The sequence below is a fragment of the Anabas testudineus genome, chromosome 2 (assembly GCF_900324465.2).
Source record: "Anabas testudineus chromosome 2, fAnaTes1.2, whole genome shotgun sequence".
NCBI lineage: Eukaryota > Metazoa > Chordata > Actinopteri > Anabantiformes > Anabantidae > Anabas > Anabas testudineus.
The window spans coordinates 15,354,450-15,368,656 of record NC_046611.1 but is presented as its reverse complement, the minus strand read 5'-3'; the positions used below and the strand labels follow the sequence as shown (position 1 = coordinate 15,368,656).

The 14,207-nt window shown below is 39.8% G+C and overlaps 4 protein-coding genes across 4 annotated transcripts in view; 2 read left to right on the top strand and 2 right to left on the bottom strand.

Annotated features, from left to right (window-relative positions):
* Positions 1-8,246, bottom strand: part of sugct (succinyl-CoA:glutarate-CoA transferase) — a 58,768-nt gene extending 50,522 nt beyond the window's left edge. Inside the window, exons 1-8 of the mRNA XM_026362295.1 lie at positions 8,098-8,246; positions 6,778-6,826; positions 6,613-6,686; positions 6,437-6,522; positions 5,919-5,969; positions 5,494-5,614; positions 975-1,066; positions 216-359 (exon numbers count right to left, since the gene is read on the bottom strand). Coding sequence (XP_026218080.1) covers positions 216-359; positions 975-1,066; positions 5,494-5,614; positions 5,919-5,969; positions 6,437-6,522; positions 6,613-6,686; positions 6,778-6,826; positions 8,098-8,230 — 750 coding nt within the window. The 5' untranslated portion in view covers positions 8,231-8,246. The remainder of the gene's footprint in view (positions 1-215; positions 360-974; positions 1,067-5,493; positions 5,615-5,918; positions 5,970-6,436; positions 6,523-6,612; positions 6,687-6,777; positions 6,827-8,097) is intronic.
* The window catches only part of LOC113163505, a 1,294,879-nt gene that overhangs the window by 468,515 nt on the left and 812,157 nt on the right, over positions 1-14,207 (top strand). The window lies entirely within an intron of this gene.
* LOC113163522 (NACHT, LRR and PYD domains-containing protein 12-like) overlaps positions 1-14,207 on the top strand; it is a 428,332-nt gene that overhangs the window by 393,342 nt on the left and 20,783 nt on the right. Inside the window, exons 13-14 of the mRNA XM_033326781.1 lie at positions 1,296-1,322; positions 9,775-9,810. Coding sequence (XP_033182672.1) covers positions 1,296-1,322; positions 9,775-9,810 — 63 coding nt within the window. The remainder of the gene's footprint in view (positions 1-1,295; positions 1,323-9,774; positions 9,811-14,207) is intronic.
* On the bottom strand, positions 9,760-14,195 carry LOC113163544 (cytochrome P450 2K4-like). Its single transcript, XM_026362282.1, has 9 exons — positions 13,764-14,195; positions 13,490-13,652; positions 13,214-13,363; positions 12,972-13,132; positions 12,602-12,781; positions 12,038-12,179; positions 11,498-11,679; positions 10,980-11,121; positions 9,760-10,773 (listed from the first exon to the last, which is right to left on the bottom strand). The coding sequence occupies exons 1-9, from the start codon at positions 13,962-13,964 to the stop codon at positions 10,586-10,588; spliced, it is 1,509 nt and encodes a 502-aa protein (XP_026218067.1). The 5' UTR covers positions 13,965-14,195; the 3' UTR covers positions 9,760-10,585.

The window sequence follows — 14,207 nt, the reverse complement described above, 5'->3', positions numbered from 1 at the left end:
TTTTTGGTTTCACTTTATTTTTTTATCTTGTTTGTTGGTTTTCTGTCTCTCACTCCTCACCCCACCCCATGTAGCTGTTGTCAAGGATTTATATGCAGTTTGACCTATTTTGTGTAATTTCAGCAGCCATATGATAAACTGTATTAGCTCCAGTCAAACTATGAAGCTCTTACAAACAACACACACACACACACACACACACACTCTGATGTTACCTGTGACGACAGCAGGTTGCAGTCGATGTGAACGCCTCTCCCCGTCTTGTGTCGTTGCAGCAGGGCAGCCATTATGGCTCCGTGTGCGTACAGCCCAGTTGCCAGGTCTGTCATGGCAACTCCAGGCCGCACAGGCTCACCGTCCTGCTGACACACGGCATTATGAGTGGTGAGGGTGAGAAGACGGATAAAAAAGTGAGGGACTTGGGACTGGGTAGATTGAGGTTTTAGACACCTAACCAATCATTATTACAACCACACAGAGTTACATGTAGAGTTAGCAAGTGCATTTTCCGATTCCATAAAGTGCAACACTTCACACTGAGGAATATCATAGATAAATACTGAGACCTCTTATAAGTGAGGAAAATGCTCAACATCTCTGAGACAGTCATGCTGTACATGTACAATACGTTCTGTGAAGATCAAGACAAGTTCAGCTGATGTGACTGATATTTGAACTATATTTTAAGAGTCAGGCCCAAGAAAACATGATCAACACAATGTTATAAAAGGACAAGTTGTGAAGAGGAAGCAATAGTACTAATGTTTATCTGTTCTTAGATCATAACCAGATGTAGATCTGAAAGGTTTGTCCTGAAGGTGACACTACAAGAAAAGTCTGAGTCATTAAAATGTAAAGAGTTCAGTCTCTGAAGAGCAGGAAAAAGATCAAGAGATTTTCTTTAAATATCTTCCAGGAAACCGCTGAGACGTCTCAAACATTGGTCAAAAAAGGACAATCAAATAGAGTCTGACCTCCGGCCCGGTGATGTGCATCATCCCGGACACAGCGGAGGCGATGGAGTCGTAGCCTGGACTCTGAGACTGTGGGCCGGTTTGTCCATAACCTGAACACACACACGCACACACACACACACACACGCGCGCACACACACACACACACACACACACACAGACACACGCACACACACACATTATTGCCTCTGTGCCAGTGGGATGGTTTCTCTCAGAGCTGAGAGGAAACGCAGCAGGGAATCAAACCTTTCAGTGTCTCCTCTTCCAGGAAAACCACATTCCAGCTGCATGTTGAGTCTGCTGCTCTGACTAAACAACCAGATTGATTTCCTAAAGAGTCCAGACTGTGTTCATTTCATATCAACAAAAAACATTCCCATAAATGCTTGTAAAATGATAACCAGTCTGGCTGGACACACAGCTTTTAACCCTGCCTCGCATGTTGAAATAGAAAACACACAGAAATGAGTGGCGTGATGAGCAACAGAGTGAAATCACAGCAGTAAACAGGGGAACAGTCTGAAGTCTGTCTCTGCGCTAGTGAAGAGTAAATTACAATGTGTTTGCATTGCAGCTTGCCAACTGGATTCATCTTTTTAAACAACAAAATCATATTTTCCTCCAACCAAACAATGTTTGTTTACATGCAAATTAGCAGTGAACACAGTTGAGCTGTGTGAAACGTGAATTTGAATAAGTGTGAATGAACAACAAATGTGCACATATAAACAAACAAGTGTCTTCATCAGACTCGCAGACCTCGACTCCTAAATCCTAAATGAAAACATTATTCACAGTATTCACCAGGTGAACTAACAACGGCAGAACATCAGTGGAAAAAAGAAGGTAATACGTTCAAAATCAGCAAAATAAAATTGTCTAAAGACTGTAACAAAGAACTACTCCCAAAAGAATTGGTATCGGATGAAAAAAAACAAGGTAACTTGTTTTAAATAAGCTCAAACTTTGTTTAGTGGGACTGTTGAAGTATCATATGCAGGAATCTGGAGTGTATATTTGTACAGGGTTGGTAGTAGCAACCAATACCTACTGTCATATAAATAGAAGCACCTCAATAATGTAGTAAAATCCTAAACTATCTGATTCTCACACAGGTGAAGTGAAGTTAATGGCTGAAGGAAACTATTCTCAACACTAATGGACGATTTGAACAAAGATCTTAAAGAACTGACATCCAGGTGAGTTTGCAGTTAAAAAGTGAAAGCACGCACAAACACATTGGATGTTGTCGGTCTCTTAATCACTTTCAGGCCAAACGCTTCACAAAATCCAGATTCAGGTCCATTAAAAACCTTTCCGCTGTGGAAATGAGCGTTTTTCCTGTTGTTACAAAGTGATAGTTATTACAGTTCTGGGGATCAGGACATCAATCCATGAAGCGTCCTGCTCTGTTTCAGACAGCTCAGGACGAAACCAGACTGTAAATCTGCCCACTGCATCCAGCTGCTGCAGCTTAATGAGGCCTCCTGGGTAATGTAGTCTTTTTTCCTAAAGGACAGGAGGAAGAGAAGGAAGGGAGGACAAAAATGTGGAAATGATAAAACCAAAATAGAGATAGAGTAAAAAACGCAAAAGCGGAGAGGGAAAGATGAGACAATACAGACCGGAAAAAAAAGAAACATGATAGAAAGAAAGAAACGCAGAGAGAGGTAGAATTACTGCATTGTGGTCGTCTGCCTGCGCCAACCAGTGAACTTGCAGTTTACACGCACGCACGTTTACATGTTTGGCCTCACATTGTAATAAGATTATACACGAGTCCAAGTTGCCGGATAATCTTGCGTTATCTATGGAGACACACTAACTTTGACTGTTGTTTAATCAGTTCATCCTTGAGTTTAAGTGGACAGATTTGAAGAAATTCATCTGTCCATCTACACACACAAATGAAACAGCAGGCTGATTTGTATTGTGAATCGTATGTACTGGCTCTTTTCTCAACAATTCAAGACTCCTAGCTCTACCAGCAGTGCCATCTATGACAAGATTTTAATATAACTTAATGTAACTTAAAGAACCAGGACTCCAAAACGATGTGTGGACATGTGCAGCAGTAGAGATTCAAAATCCTCAACTAAACACGTCCAGAAACACCTGGTTTTGAGTGGAGATAAGTCATCTGAATGTTTTTCTAATGTCAATGTAATGAACACTGTGGTCTCTTGGGGCTGCCAGCAGGATACTGCAGTGTTCGTATTGTTAACACATGTAACACTCGCACAAAGGTACTAGCATACAAAAGTACTCCTTTATAAGCTGAAATGGCAATTTAAAATACTAACTGCATGCTCTAAAATGTACTTTAAGTACAAAAGGACAAACACACCACTAAGCTTTCTCTGGGCAAAGTTTTTAAACGTTAAATGACTAAATTGTACTACAACCAAAGTCTCAGAGGCGAAAATGATGATAAACTCATTTTACCTAATTAGTATTATTAGTAATTTTAGTGCAACTGTTTGTTTTAAGAACCTGCATATGTAAAGTAACTAATGGTGAAGTATTTTCAGAAGAGCTACAATACATATCTCTCAAGTTGCAGCTCTGCTGGTCCAGAACCATCAGTCAGCTTTCACTGCTGATAGTCTTTACTGGTGTGTGTTTGTGTCATAATTAAGAAAAAGATGCCGATGTGCAGCAAACTAAGAACACTAAGAACACACTGCAGATCACAGAGGCCTCACTGAAATGTGTATTTCTGGACAGCAGCCAGCGCTGTCACAGCCTCAGTAACATGACACACTGTGAAGGGAAACAAGCGGCATAATCTGCCGTGTGTCACTGCTGGATGTTATTAAGTGAGCGAAGTGGCTTCAGTTCACAGCCTGCAAAGGAAACTGAGCTGTGGGAGCAGCTCAGTGGGTTTGCCGAAGAGGAAACTTGAGCTGCTCACACGGTCTTTCTGTGGACTCCGCCGACATCTAATGGCTCAGCCTGAGAACTGCAGCACTGAGAGGGCAGAGGCTGGACTGACAGCCATAAACAGTACTGAAGACTTAGGTTTGTGTAGAAGACACTAAGGTAAGACATTAGAACGTCAGCAGGATGAAGATGAATCAGTTTCCTGTCACGGACGTTAATAAAACCAATGATCAACAAACGGTTTCAGTGCAGACTTTAATGATACTGATGGTTCTGTTAAGGTCCGGTCCTGCCTTTCTCTCATACCTGAGTCAACATACACTGTAATCCCACTGCCCATTAGTCAACAGACACAGCAACTTTCCCCATTAAACTTCATTTTCCCGTGCAGCCGTTGCAGATTATCCAGCCGCCACAGCAGTCCTGCCTGCAGAGCCACTTCCCGCTGAGGAGAGCGCGCCGCAGCCGCCTGTTAACTGTAATGGGCCTTTAAACGAGCCTCAGACGCAATTGAAAACACGCATCAGTAAAGTGAGACGAGATGAACAACAGCTGGCAGCGCAGAGATAGAAATAAGAGAACACAAGCTTCTCGTCCGTAATTAGAAACTTTTAAATCAGACTCATTTTCACTGAGGTACCAGCTTAGCTTTGATTCCTTTTACGCGTTCAAGCCCAGCAGCGAAACAGCTTCATAAAAGCTTTTCTCTTTGCTGCTGTGAAGACTTTCCCTCTGGTAGCTAGAGATGGTGGGAGTCGTCATCAGTGGTTTTAACTACTGGACATATTTCCATTAAATATCCCAAACACATTTCTGCCCCTCAGATAATAAACCTGTTACATGTTAGCGCTGTTATGATATTTTCTCTAACCCAAACCAAACTTTACATTTTAGCTTGAGTCTTGAAAATGGAAATAGTTCAGTCATCACTGAATATGCCCAGTACAACTACTACAAAATTCAAAGCACTTTCAAAGAGCTGGTTTTCAGATTCATCAAATTAAATTAGTGTATAAAAAATACGTGGTTGAAATATTTTTACCTTACTATACTTTTAATTTTCATAATAAACAAAGGCTGCTCGCTAACTCAAACTTCTTATTTAAATATCAACCAAATGTTCAAATGTCGAGAAAAATTATTATTTCGACTTAATATTATTTATTTAATTTCCAATTTAATTAAAAATGTATGTGTATTTGAAAAACAGATCAGATACCATACTGTCGTTTTTCTTCTGGCCCAGTAGAGGGCGCTTTGCAGTGTCACAGTAGTTCTATCCTACTGATCCACGAGTTAAATAAGTTCATCAATAAACATCCAGGAGCTCATCAACAGGTAAAGACAAGCTGACTGAAAATTCACAACATTAAAGCAACTGTTACCTAAAAGACAAAAAAGCAGCTGCTTTGCTTCATAATAACAAATCTGAGGATGTACCAGCTACAGTAACCCAGCTGAGAGAAGAGAAACTGTACCGCACGGTCTGACTGAACACTGTTTACCACACTTAAAAAATACAGACTTCACTCAAGCAAAAAATCGAAGTCCTACACTTGATAGATTAAAATCTCTGCCTCATATAAAACACCACATTCCTAGTTACAGTCGGTTAGTAGTAGTTAGTAGTTAGTACCTGATATGGAGCAGTAGATGAGCTGTGGGTTTAATCTGCTCAGCTGCTCGTATCCTAAACCCATTTGATGTAGCTTCCCTGGTAGGTAGTTTTCTACCAGCACGTCACACACTCCTGAAAGCTGAGACACAGACAACATCTAAATAAAATGAACCTGAAAGAGACCAACAAAGATGTTTATATTCACGTGGAACATGTTCCTTCTAAGAGACTGCATGTGACTGTGATGAAGATTAATGAGCTCAGTTTTCCTGTGTTGAGAAGTGTTAAAGAGTGATGCTGATGTCAAACACAATAACTTACAGATTCATTAAAAAACTGGCTTAATTTTATTTCATGGTTTCTGTTAGGTCTAGAAAGATCATTTTTGTGTTTGTGTAGAACATAAGGTATCAGTATTAGAACCTTGCAGCTTTGTGTTGTACCTCCTGGATGATGCCAGCTCCTCTGGGGTGCTTCAGGTCCACAGCAATGCTCTGAAATCAGATGATTCAGTCCAAGTTACAACCAGAAGAAGCATCAGAGAATCATTATTATGTTTACTGACAGGATGCAAATGAACCAAACAGGAGGATTCTTATCTCTGACTGGTTAGAAAAATAAGGCCCCAATCAAACCTTTAAAAATTAATGTCTGTGATATATTTCTCATAGCTTTAACTCTAAAAAAAAAAAAAAAAAAACAATCTGCCAAGACTGTATGTGAGAGTCGACAACTGCCACAAAACATTCACACATCAAGAGAATCAACTCCAGGTCACAAATAATAAGCAAACAAGAATCTGGTTGTTTCTAAAACTGTTTTTCAACAGCTGGCTCAAATATCAGATGTCAGATATTAAGTTCTTATTAAAGTGAACACAGTCTTGACAGAAATGTGGTGAAATCTCTGGTTGTCAGTCCAAACTGTGGACACATTTTTCAAGTCATAAACACAGGCGTACTTTCTTGTTGCGGTTGATGCTGAGGTAATACACACTCTCTGAGCCGGCGAATGGAGGACCCCACGCTCTGGTGTCATCGCCTGCTCCTGTTCATTAAAAAACACACAAACACTCTCACAGATCCTACAGTGAAGAAAATAGGGTCAAGTGAGTGAGGAAGGAAGACACTGGCTCACCTGGTCTCTCCACTTTGATCACCTCTGCTCCCAGATCTCCCAGGATCATGGTGGCAAATGGACCAGCAAGAACTCTAAAACAATTTCAAACATTTTATTTCTTTAATTGTGGGTCACCTTGAGATAAAAAAAAAAAAAGTAAAAATGTAGCCTGTTTAAAATTACCTTGTCAAGTCTAACACTCTGACGCCCTCCAGTGGTCGGAGGTCTGCTCCTGCAGAAATGAGATTGAGATGATGAATCAGAAACAGAGATGATGTCAGTCAGTTTGAATCTTTTCACGGCAGATAAAAATTAACTGGAGACTGGATAAAAACCTGGAGACAATAGGCAACCTAAGCAAAACCTGTAGCTACAAATGGAGAGTCTGTTCAGAGGAACCATCCAGTTTTTGTGTTGAGGTGTGTTTAGTCAGTCAGAAGCAGGAAGATACCTTCATGTTGTAAAACAACAAGGGCAGACCTGCCTTAATCAATTAGGAAAATTACTTCAAAATGCTGTTTCTCAGTGAGTCAATGGAGATACTCGTTGCATTTCTAAATATCATAATTATCTAATTAAGAGTTATTGATCACTAGTACGGTGAACACTGACTCAGTAGAGTGACAGTTTATTTTTACTTCAAAACATCCACTAAATACTGTAAACATCTGCAAACATCTGTAGGTTTCAACAAAGAAACAATTAAAATACATTATGACCGTGAATTATATAAAGCTTATGTGTAATTCTACAGTAACTGTGACCGTCAGCAGTTTGAGTTTAAAGGATAAAACTTGAATTTCCTCAAAGCTCTGAACTGAACGAGACAAACGTGAAGTAGTTACAGATGACAAACCTGATTCGATTAATTCATGGCTTCTGATTAAAATACAGACAACTGTGTATTTATTTACATTTATATAAACATGTATGAACTTATTTTATCTTTTTATAGCTTTCATTCAATTTTTATTAATTTTTTTTTAATCCATTGCGTTATTTAGTTATTTTTCTTCCTTGTGTATTAGTCTCATAGTTTTATGTTTCATTGCTCGTAGTTATTAGTTGTCATATTTACTTCTTAATCATCTGCAAATTAATTTTTGATTTGAATTAATCTTCATAAAAAAGGTATTAAATCAAGTTTAATACCTTGATTTAATGGGTCAGTTCTTGTAGTAAAACTGTCTTTTTAACTTATATCATGAACCTGCTTCTAATAGTAAAACTTTAATTTGTTCTGCAGGAACTTAACTAACCTGAATCAGACTTTGACCAGAACAGCTAATTAAAGTTTACCTCGACACTTAACAGGATGAATCAAAGTCCAAGGAACAACGACGACACATTTAATCCACATTTTAAACACGACAGCTCTTTTTTTCTGCTTTATTTTATCATGTGAGGAGATTTTATTGATTAACTGACTGATTCCTGTGCCAGAGCTGAAGGCTAAAAACACCACTGTTCGGCTAGCATTAGCCAGCTAGCTTTAGCTCGTACCTGTTTGTGTGTGTGACAACCAACGTCCAGCGACGGGACATGACACCGGATGATTTTTCAGCAGCTGTGAAGTCAAACCAACCGGAGAGAGAACCGAGAAACGGAGTTGGAAACATCTGAGAGCAGCAGACATCTTCACACCTGTTAGCATCAAGCTAAAACAACAGCAACAACACTTCCGGGCTTTGCTTTTCAAAATAAAAGTTTGGTTAAATGTAAAATTTTAATGTCTGAATTTTTTGGAAAGGAATTCTTGACGAGTATCTTTTTTCCTATTTATATTAATTAATTAAGTCTCGCCACAGTTTGGGTCACATGTGTATTACGATTAGCCTGCACAGGGGTTATACCTTATAATTACTAATAATGTCTTTTCTGTTGTTTCTGCTGCACAATAAGATAAGATAAGATAACATAAGATAACATAACATAACATAAGATAAATATATATTGTCATTGCACAATCACACGAAATTGTGAACTGTCCCAAATTGGTGCAAAGAGAGAGAAGAGAATAATAATAAGAAGAAGAACAAGAAGAAGAAACTTGCGATTACCCTTCATACAGAATTGTTTATGTGTATATATATATATATATATATATATATATATATATATATATATATATATATATATATATATATATAATTTCTCTTCGTGGTTACCATTTGCCTGTGGGATTCCAAGGTATTTGTAGCTATCCTCAACATCTGCTATCTTGCCTTCTGGTAGTTCTATCCCCTCAGTCCTGACTACCTTTCCTCTCCTTGCTACCATCCGACCACACTTATCCAGTCGAATGACATCCCGATGTCTTGGCTGTATATCCTGGTGGTATGTATCAGCGAATCGATGTCTCGTTCGCTCTTGCCATACAGCTTGATGTCATCCATGTAGAGGAGGTGGCTGATGGTTGTGGCATTTCGTAGTCTGTATCCGTATCCAGTCTTGGTGATGATCTGGCTGAGGGGGTTCAGGTCTATGCAGAACAGCAGTGGGGACAAAGCATCTCCTTGGTATATGCCACAGTTGATGTTGACTTGGTCATTCGGCTTGAAGTTGGCCTCTAGGGTTGTTTTCCACTTTCCCATTGAGTTCTGGATGAAGGCTCTTAGAGTCCTGTTGATCTTTTACAGTTCCAAGCACTTCATGATCCATGTGTGAGGCATTGAGTCATAGGCTTTCTTGTAGTCAATCTAGGCAGTGCACAGGTTGGTATGTCTGGTGTTACAGTCTCTGGTGACTGCTTTGTCTACCAGTATCTGGTGCTTTGCTCCCCTGGTGTTACTACCGCTTCCTTTCTGGGCACTGTTCATGTAATCATCCATGTGCGTGCTCATCTTAGCTGCTATGATGCAGCTATGCACTGGGCATTGCTGTTATGTGATGCCTCCTTCTCCCATATGCTTTTCCATTATTCTTCAATCTCGAGTCTGCTCTCATGTTATTACCCTGCAACTGTGAGTACACCTTGGATGGCTCAGACATCCTGTTTATTCTCCTGGTTTCATCTTCTCTTCTCTGTTGTATCTCTTCAGCCGGGTAGCCAGGGCTGTGAGCCTTTGTTTGGCCGTCTCAAAGGCCAGGGGTATGGTCATGTTTGTGTTGATGTATAATACGGCAAACTTAATAAAATAAAAGTACTTTATTCAAAATCTCAGTTAAAATAGATCTCAGCAGTTAAATGCTATCAGACGGGATTTGACTTCAGCTGTAGTTAGTATCTTTGAACAGCAGGTGGTGCTGCTGCAGCAACACTGAGCTGATGCTCCAACATACAACAGTGTGTTTTTTTTTCTCATCTGCACTCAGACAAACACACACAGGGAGACAAACTGGTTCACACCTGTCACCTGGACACAACTAAAACAGATCAACACAAAGAACAGGTTCAGCTCTGATATATTCACTTAGTTTTTTGATTGTTTACTGCACTTTGGTACAATTTGTTGTGTGTTTACATAGTCTAATATCACAAATACCTAATAACAACACCCCAAAGGGATTTTACAATGTGAACAACAGTGACACTCTCTGTCCTAAGATCCACAAATAGAATGAGGAAAAACCGACTGAACAGAGGCACAGAGTAGACAGGTTGTTTGGGAGATTAATAAATAGCTAAATAGCATTTTGCTACCAGCTGTTCAACACATGTGCAGACATATACTTCAGTACCATAAGCAGTCATCTGGTTGATTCATTTTTACCTTTTTATTTTTGGGTGTCACATTATTCTGTCAATGACAATATGTTTTAAAGAGGTTGATAAGATGTTGTGAGTTCAATATGAAGTGCATTAAAGGATCTTCGTCATAGTGGGTGCAGGGACCTTATTAAGAAAGTGATTCTTTTTAAAACAGCAGTTTAAAACACATTTATATGTTGGTGTTGAATATATTCAGTGTTGTTATTAGGCATGTGGTATAAAGCTATACAGATTCTAATATAATGCAGTGCATATAAACAAGTTGACAATTTTAAGTCTTCACATTAGAGAGACTGCACACAGTTTATGAGGTGAAGGGCTGTGGGTGAAGCCAATATATGGTGTCAAATCCAGCTCCTCCTCTGAAATTCCAGGTGGAGGAGTGAAACGAAAGTGCTGCAGGAGGCTAGTGAAGAAGATAAAGAGCTCCATCCTGGCCAGACTCTCCCCGAGACACATCCTGCGACCTGCAAGAGAGAAGCAAGGAAACTCTAGAGTATGGTAATGTAACACATTAGAAACACCTTTTAACATAATGCACTCCAGTACGATTTTCACCACCCACTTCACCCACACCTCTAACACTGTAAAAGTAGCGAATGCTATGAATAGCAAAGCTGCAGGTAATGGTTGAATGCAACATTAACAGGAAACAAAGACTGAGCTTGCAAACCTGCTGAAAACGGCATGAAGGCATCTCGCTTGACAAACTTCCCATCTTTGTCCAGGAAGTGGGCGGGATAGAAGGAGTGAGGCTTCTCCCACTCTGTCTCATCAAATAGCACAGATCCAAAGAGAAGATTAATTGAGGTTCCCTGTAGGTAAGACAGAAACTGAAAAACCTCTGCAACTAGTACTGTATAAAATATGAATAAAAAAAAAAAAAGCAATGATCTGCAAATATTTTCAAATCTATATTTGATTAAAAATAGAACAAAGAACACAACAAATGTTGAAACTGACGTTTAATTGTGTGTTTTATGCTCTACCTGGGGGAACAGCTCACAAATAACAGAACAGTATCAAGATTGGGTATAAAGAGGGGAGCATCCCAGAGAGTCTTATAAAAGTGAACTGGAGAAATATTATCAACAAGAAGACAAACCACACTCTGCACTGTGACAGCATGGCTCAGTCGTGAGAGTCTGATGCTACACTGACTTAAACAGTAGTTGTTTAATTCAGTCTAACCTTCTTAATGAAGTAACCCTGGAAGGTGATGTCTTGGCTGGTTTTGTGAGATCCACTTGGGAGAACGTTGGCCATTCTCTGTGTCTCATGGATAACAGCATCTGTAAAAGGCAGGTTCTTCCTGTCCTCAACCTGCACCTGACGACTTCCTATCACCCTCCTCAGCTCCTCCCGGACCTGGTCTGGGACAAGAAAGTAGAGTTGATATCTATGATATTGTGTTCTACAGAGGAATACGTGGGTTCTAGGATGAACATCAGAAGTAAAACATGGAAATAAAATAAACTTTAGAATCAATAACCTCATCCCATTTGAATGCAATCATACAGGAAGCATCTGAGGGAATTCCCACATATTTAGCACCAATCCATGTGAACTCAAAATTAAACTGATTAGATTTTAGTGGTGAAAGGTCAAAGGTCATCCTACCCTCCCAAACACCAAAACACCCCATTTGTTGTTCAGTTGCATGGGAAGCTCATTTTTTAGGGGACAGGGTTGGTTTAAATGTGTCAGTTGTCAACATCCACGTCTCCTTACCCTGTATTTTTGGATATTTGGCCATAAAAAGAAGTCCCCATCTGAGTGTAGTTGTTGTTGATTCAGTGCCCGCAGCAAACAGATTCAGCACAGTTATCATAAGATTTTCACTGTGGAAATGGTTGTTAGGATTCCCAGACTCCTGCAGGTAAAAAACGTATCAGCACAAGTGTTCAGAGACATTCGGGTCTAAAACGAAATAACATGCAACTGTGATTTTAATGTTGTATTTCAGGTCACATGACAACTTTAGATACAAGGAGCATGACAAGTTGTTCTGTGCCTTTCATGCAGACCACCAGTAGACTTAACAGACCTTATTGTAGGACTCTTAAAGCTACAATGTGCAACTTTTCAGGAATAAGGCAGTAACACAAGACTCAAAATCACTCTATCCCACCTCCTAGTTACAATTCACCACATTCTACCAACCCATTCAGGTATCAGTGCAGTAAACAGAAAACCAGACAGACAGAGTAAGTGGAATTCCCTGACTGGTTTCAAAGGGTGAGCTTTGCACCACAACAAACTTCTGTCAGTTTGTTAGATGATAAGTTTCCAAACCTCTAAATGTTGTTGTTGGATCATGAATGAATCCACAAATCCTCTGCACATCTGTGGATTGAGGGTCTCTTTCAAACATTGGAACAGCTCTAAGTTCTGTATTCTAAGAGCGTCAATAATCTTTTGGATTTTTCTTCTGTTTTCAACCCATTTTCCAATCCATGGGAACAGGTTGTAAATCTATAAAAAAATGCAAATATGTAAGAGAGGATCATTTCATTCGTTTAATTTTAGGTCTTGTTTTAAAACTTTCAAGTTATATTGCACTACACACAGCATAGTGTACACATGTCTACACGCAAACACAAGCATTTAATATAATGCTGTTCTTATTAAGTAAGTGATTAAAGTCTTGTGCTGGGAGGTTCACCTGTATTGATCGGGAGCCCATGAGCTGAAGTCTTTTGTTCATGTGAATTAGCATGGACGTAAACTGAGGGTCGCTGTATTCAAACCTGCTGCCGTAGACTATGGAGCAGATAATGTTGGACACTGCGTAGCCCACTGATTTGGTCATGTCGAAGGGCTCTCCTTTAACAAGGGACACAAAAACAAGTACAGATGACTTTTTAATATTCAAAAGGGGCAGTGTATATAAATAAAGTTTTTTACCTCTGAAGTTCTTCAATGCGTCAATGAGAAAATTACACTCCTCAATGATTTTGTCTTCACATGCCTTCTTGCCCATCCCAAAGTCCCTCAGGTTCGCTAAGGCAAAGCGCCTCATCTCTTTCCAGGAATCTCCATTCGACCATATAACCCCTAGGATTCAACAGGGTCATGTATAAATGGTCCAGCTCGTAGTTTTAGTTTGGGTTTATTTGTTACCTGCTTTTCTCCTGTGCTACACCCACTCACACAGAGGTAAAAGCCGTTTTCTTTTCTTACCGTGGCCTCGACTGAATTCCTGTGCTATTACTGGGGGATCTTTTTCTCCAAACACATCAGCATAGTTGACAAGCGCTTCCTTCATTGTCTTGTATCCTGACAGAACCACCACTTTGCGAGATCCAAGATACACAGTGAACACTGATCCATATTTCTTGGAAAGCTGCAAACAGGAAATGTGATTTACAGTAAGTAGTGCATCTGTGCTGTGTCTGACTGGAGCACCAACACAACAAACGATTAAATCAGTCCATTTTTCCACTTAGTGTCTCACCTCCAGTAATGTCTGGTACGGTCTCTTTAGGTCCAACTGCAGCAGGTTCCCAAGCACAGGAAGTGGTCTCGGTCCTGGAGGTTCCCTGCCTCGTCCCTGGTAGCTGAAGCTGGCGGAGGACACAAAGTAGACCAACAGTAGGACCACCCCCAACAAGACGATAGAAGTGGAGGACTGGAGAAAAAGTTCTAATATCTCCATGGCTCTGAACAGGTTCTGTTTTGATGTTACTAGTGGACTGAAACAATCATTTTTATAAGCAGCAGTTAGTAGAGAACCACCCGCCTAGATTAACTATTAACAGTGATGTTTGTACAGATTCAGTTGGTGTCTGAGTGAGGAGGATGTTGGAGGAGGGAGGTGGGTGTGCTGTCTGGAAAACCTTACATCACATTAATATCAGTAATTATAGGGTAATGTTTAATAATAAACATGTATTAATAC

Bases quoted from the DNA above. Each gene is read 5' to 3' on its own strand.
- LOC113163544 (XM_026362282.1), bottom strand. From the start codon at position 13,964: ATGGAGATATTAGAACTTTTTCTCCAGTCCTCCACTTCTATCGTCTTG. The intron at 13,133-13,213 runs GTAAAAAACTTT...CCCTTGTTAAAG, and splicing joins CGCATTGAAGAACTTCAGAG to GAGAGCCCTTCGACATGACC. The intron at 11,680-12,037 runs GTAAGGAGACGT...TTCTTGTCCCAG, and splicing joins CAAATATCCAAAAATACAGG to ACCAGGTCCGGGAGGAGCTG.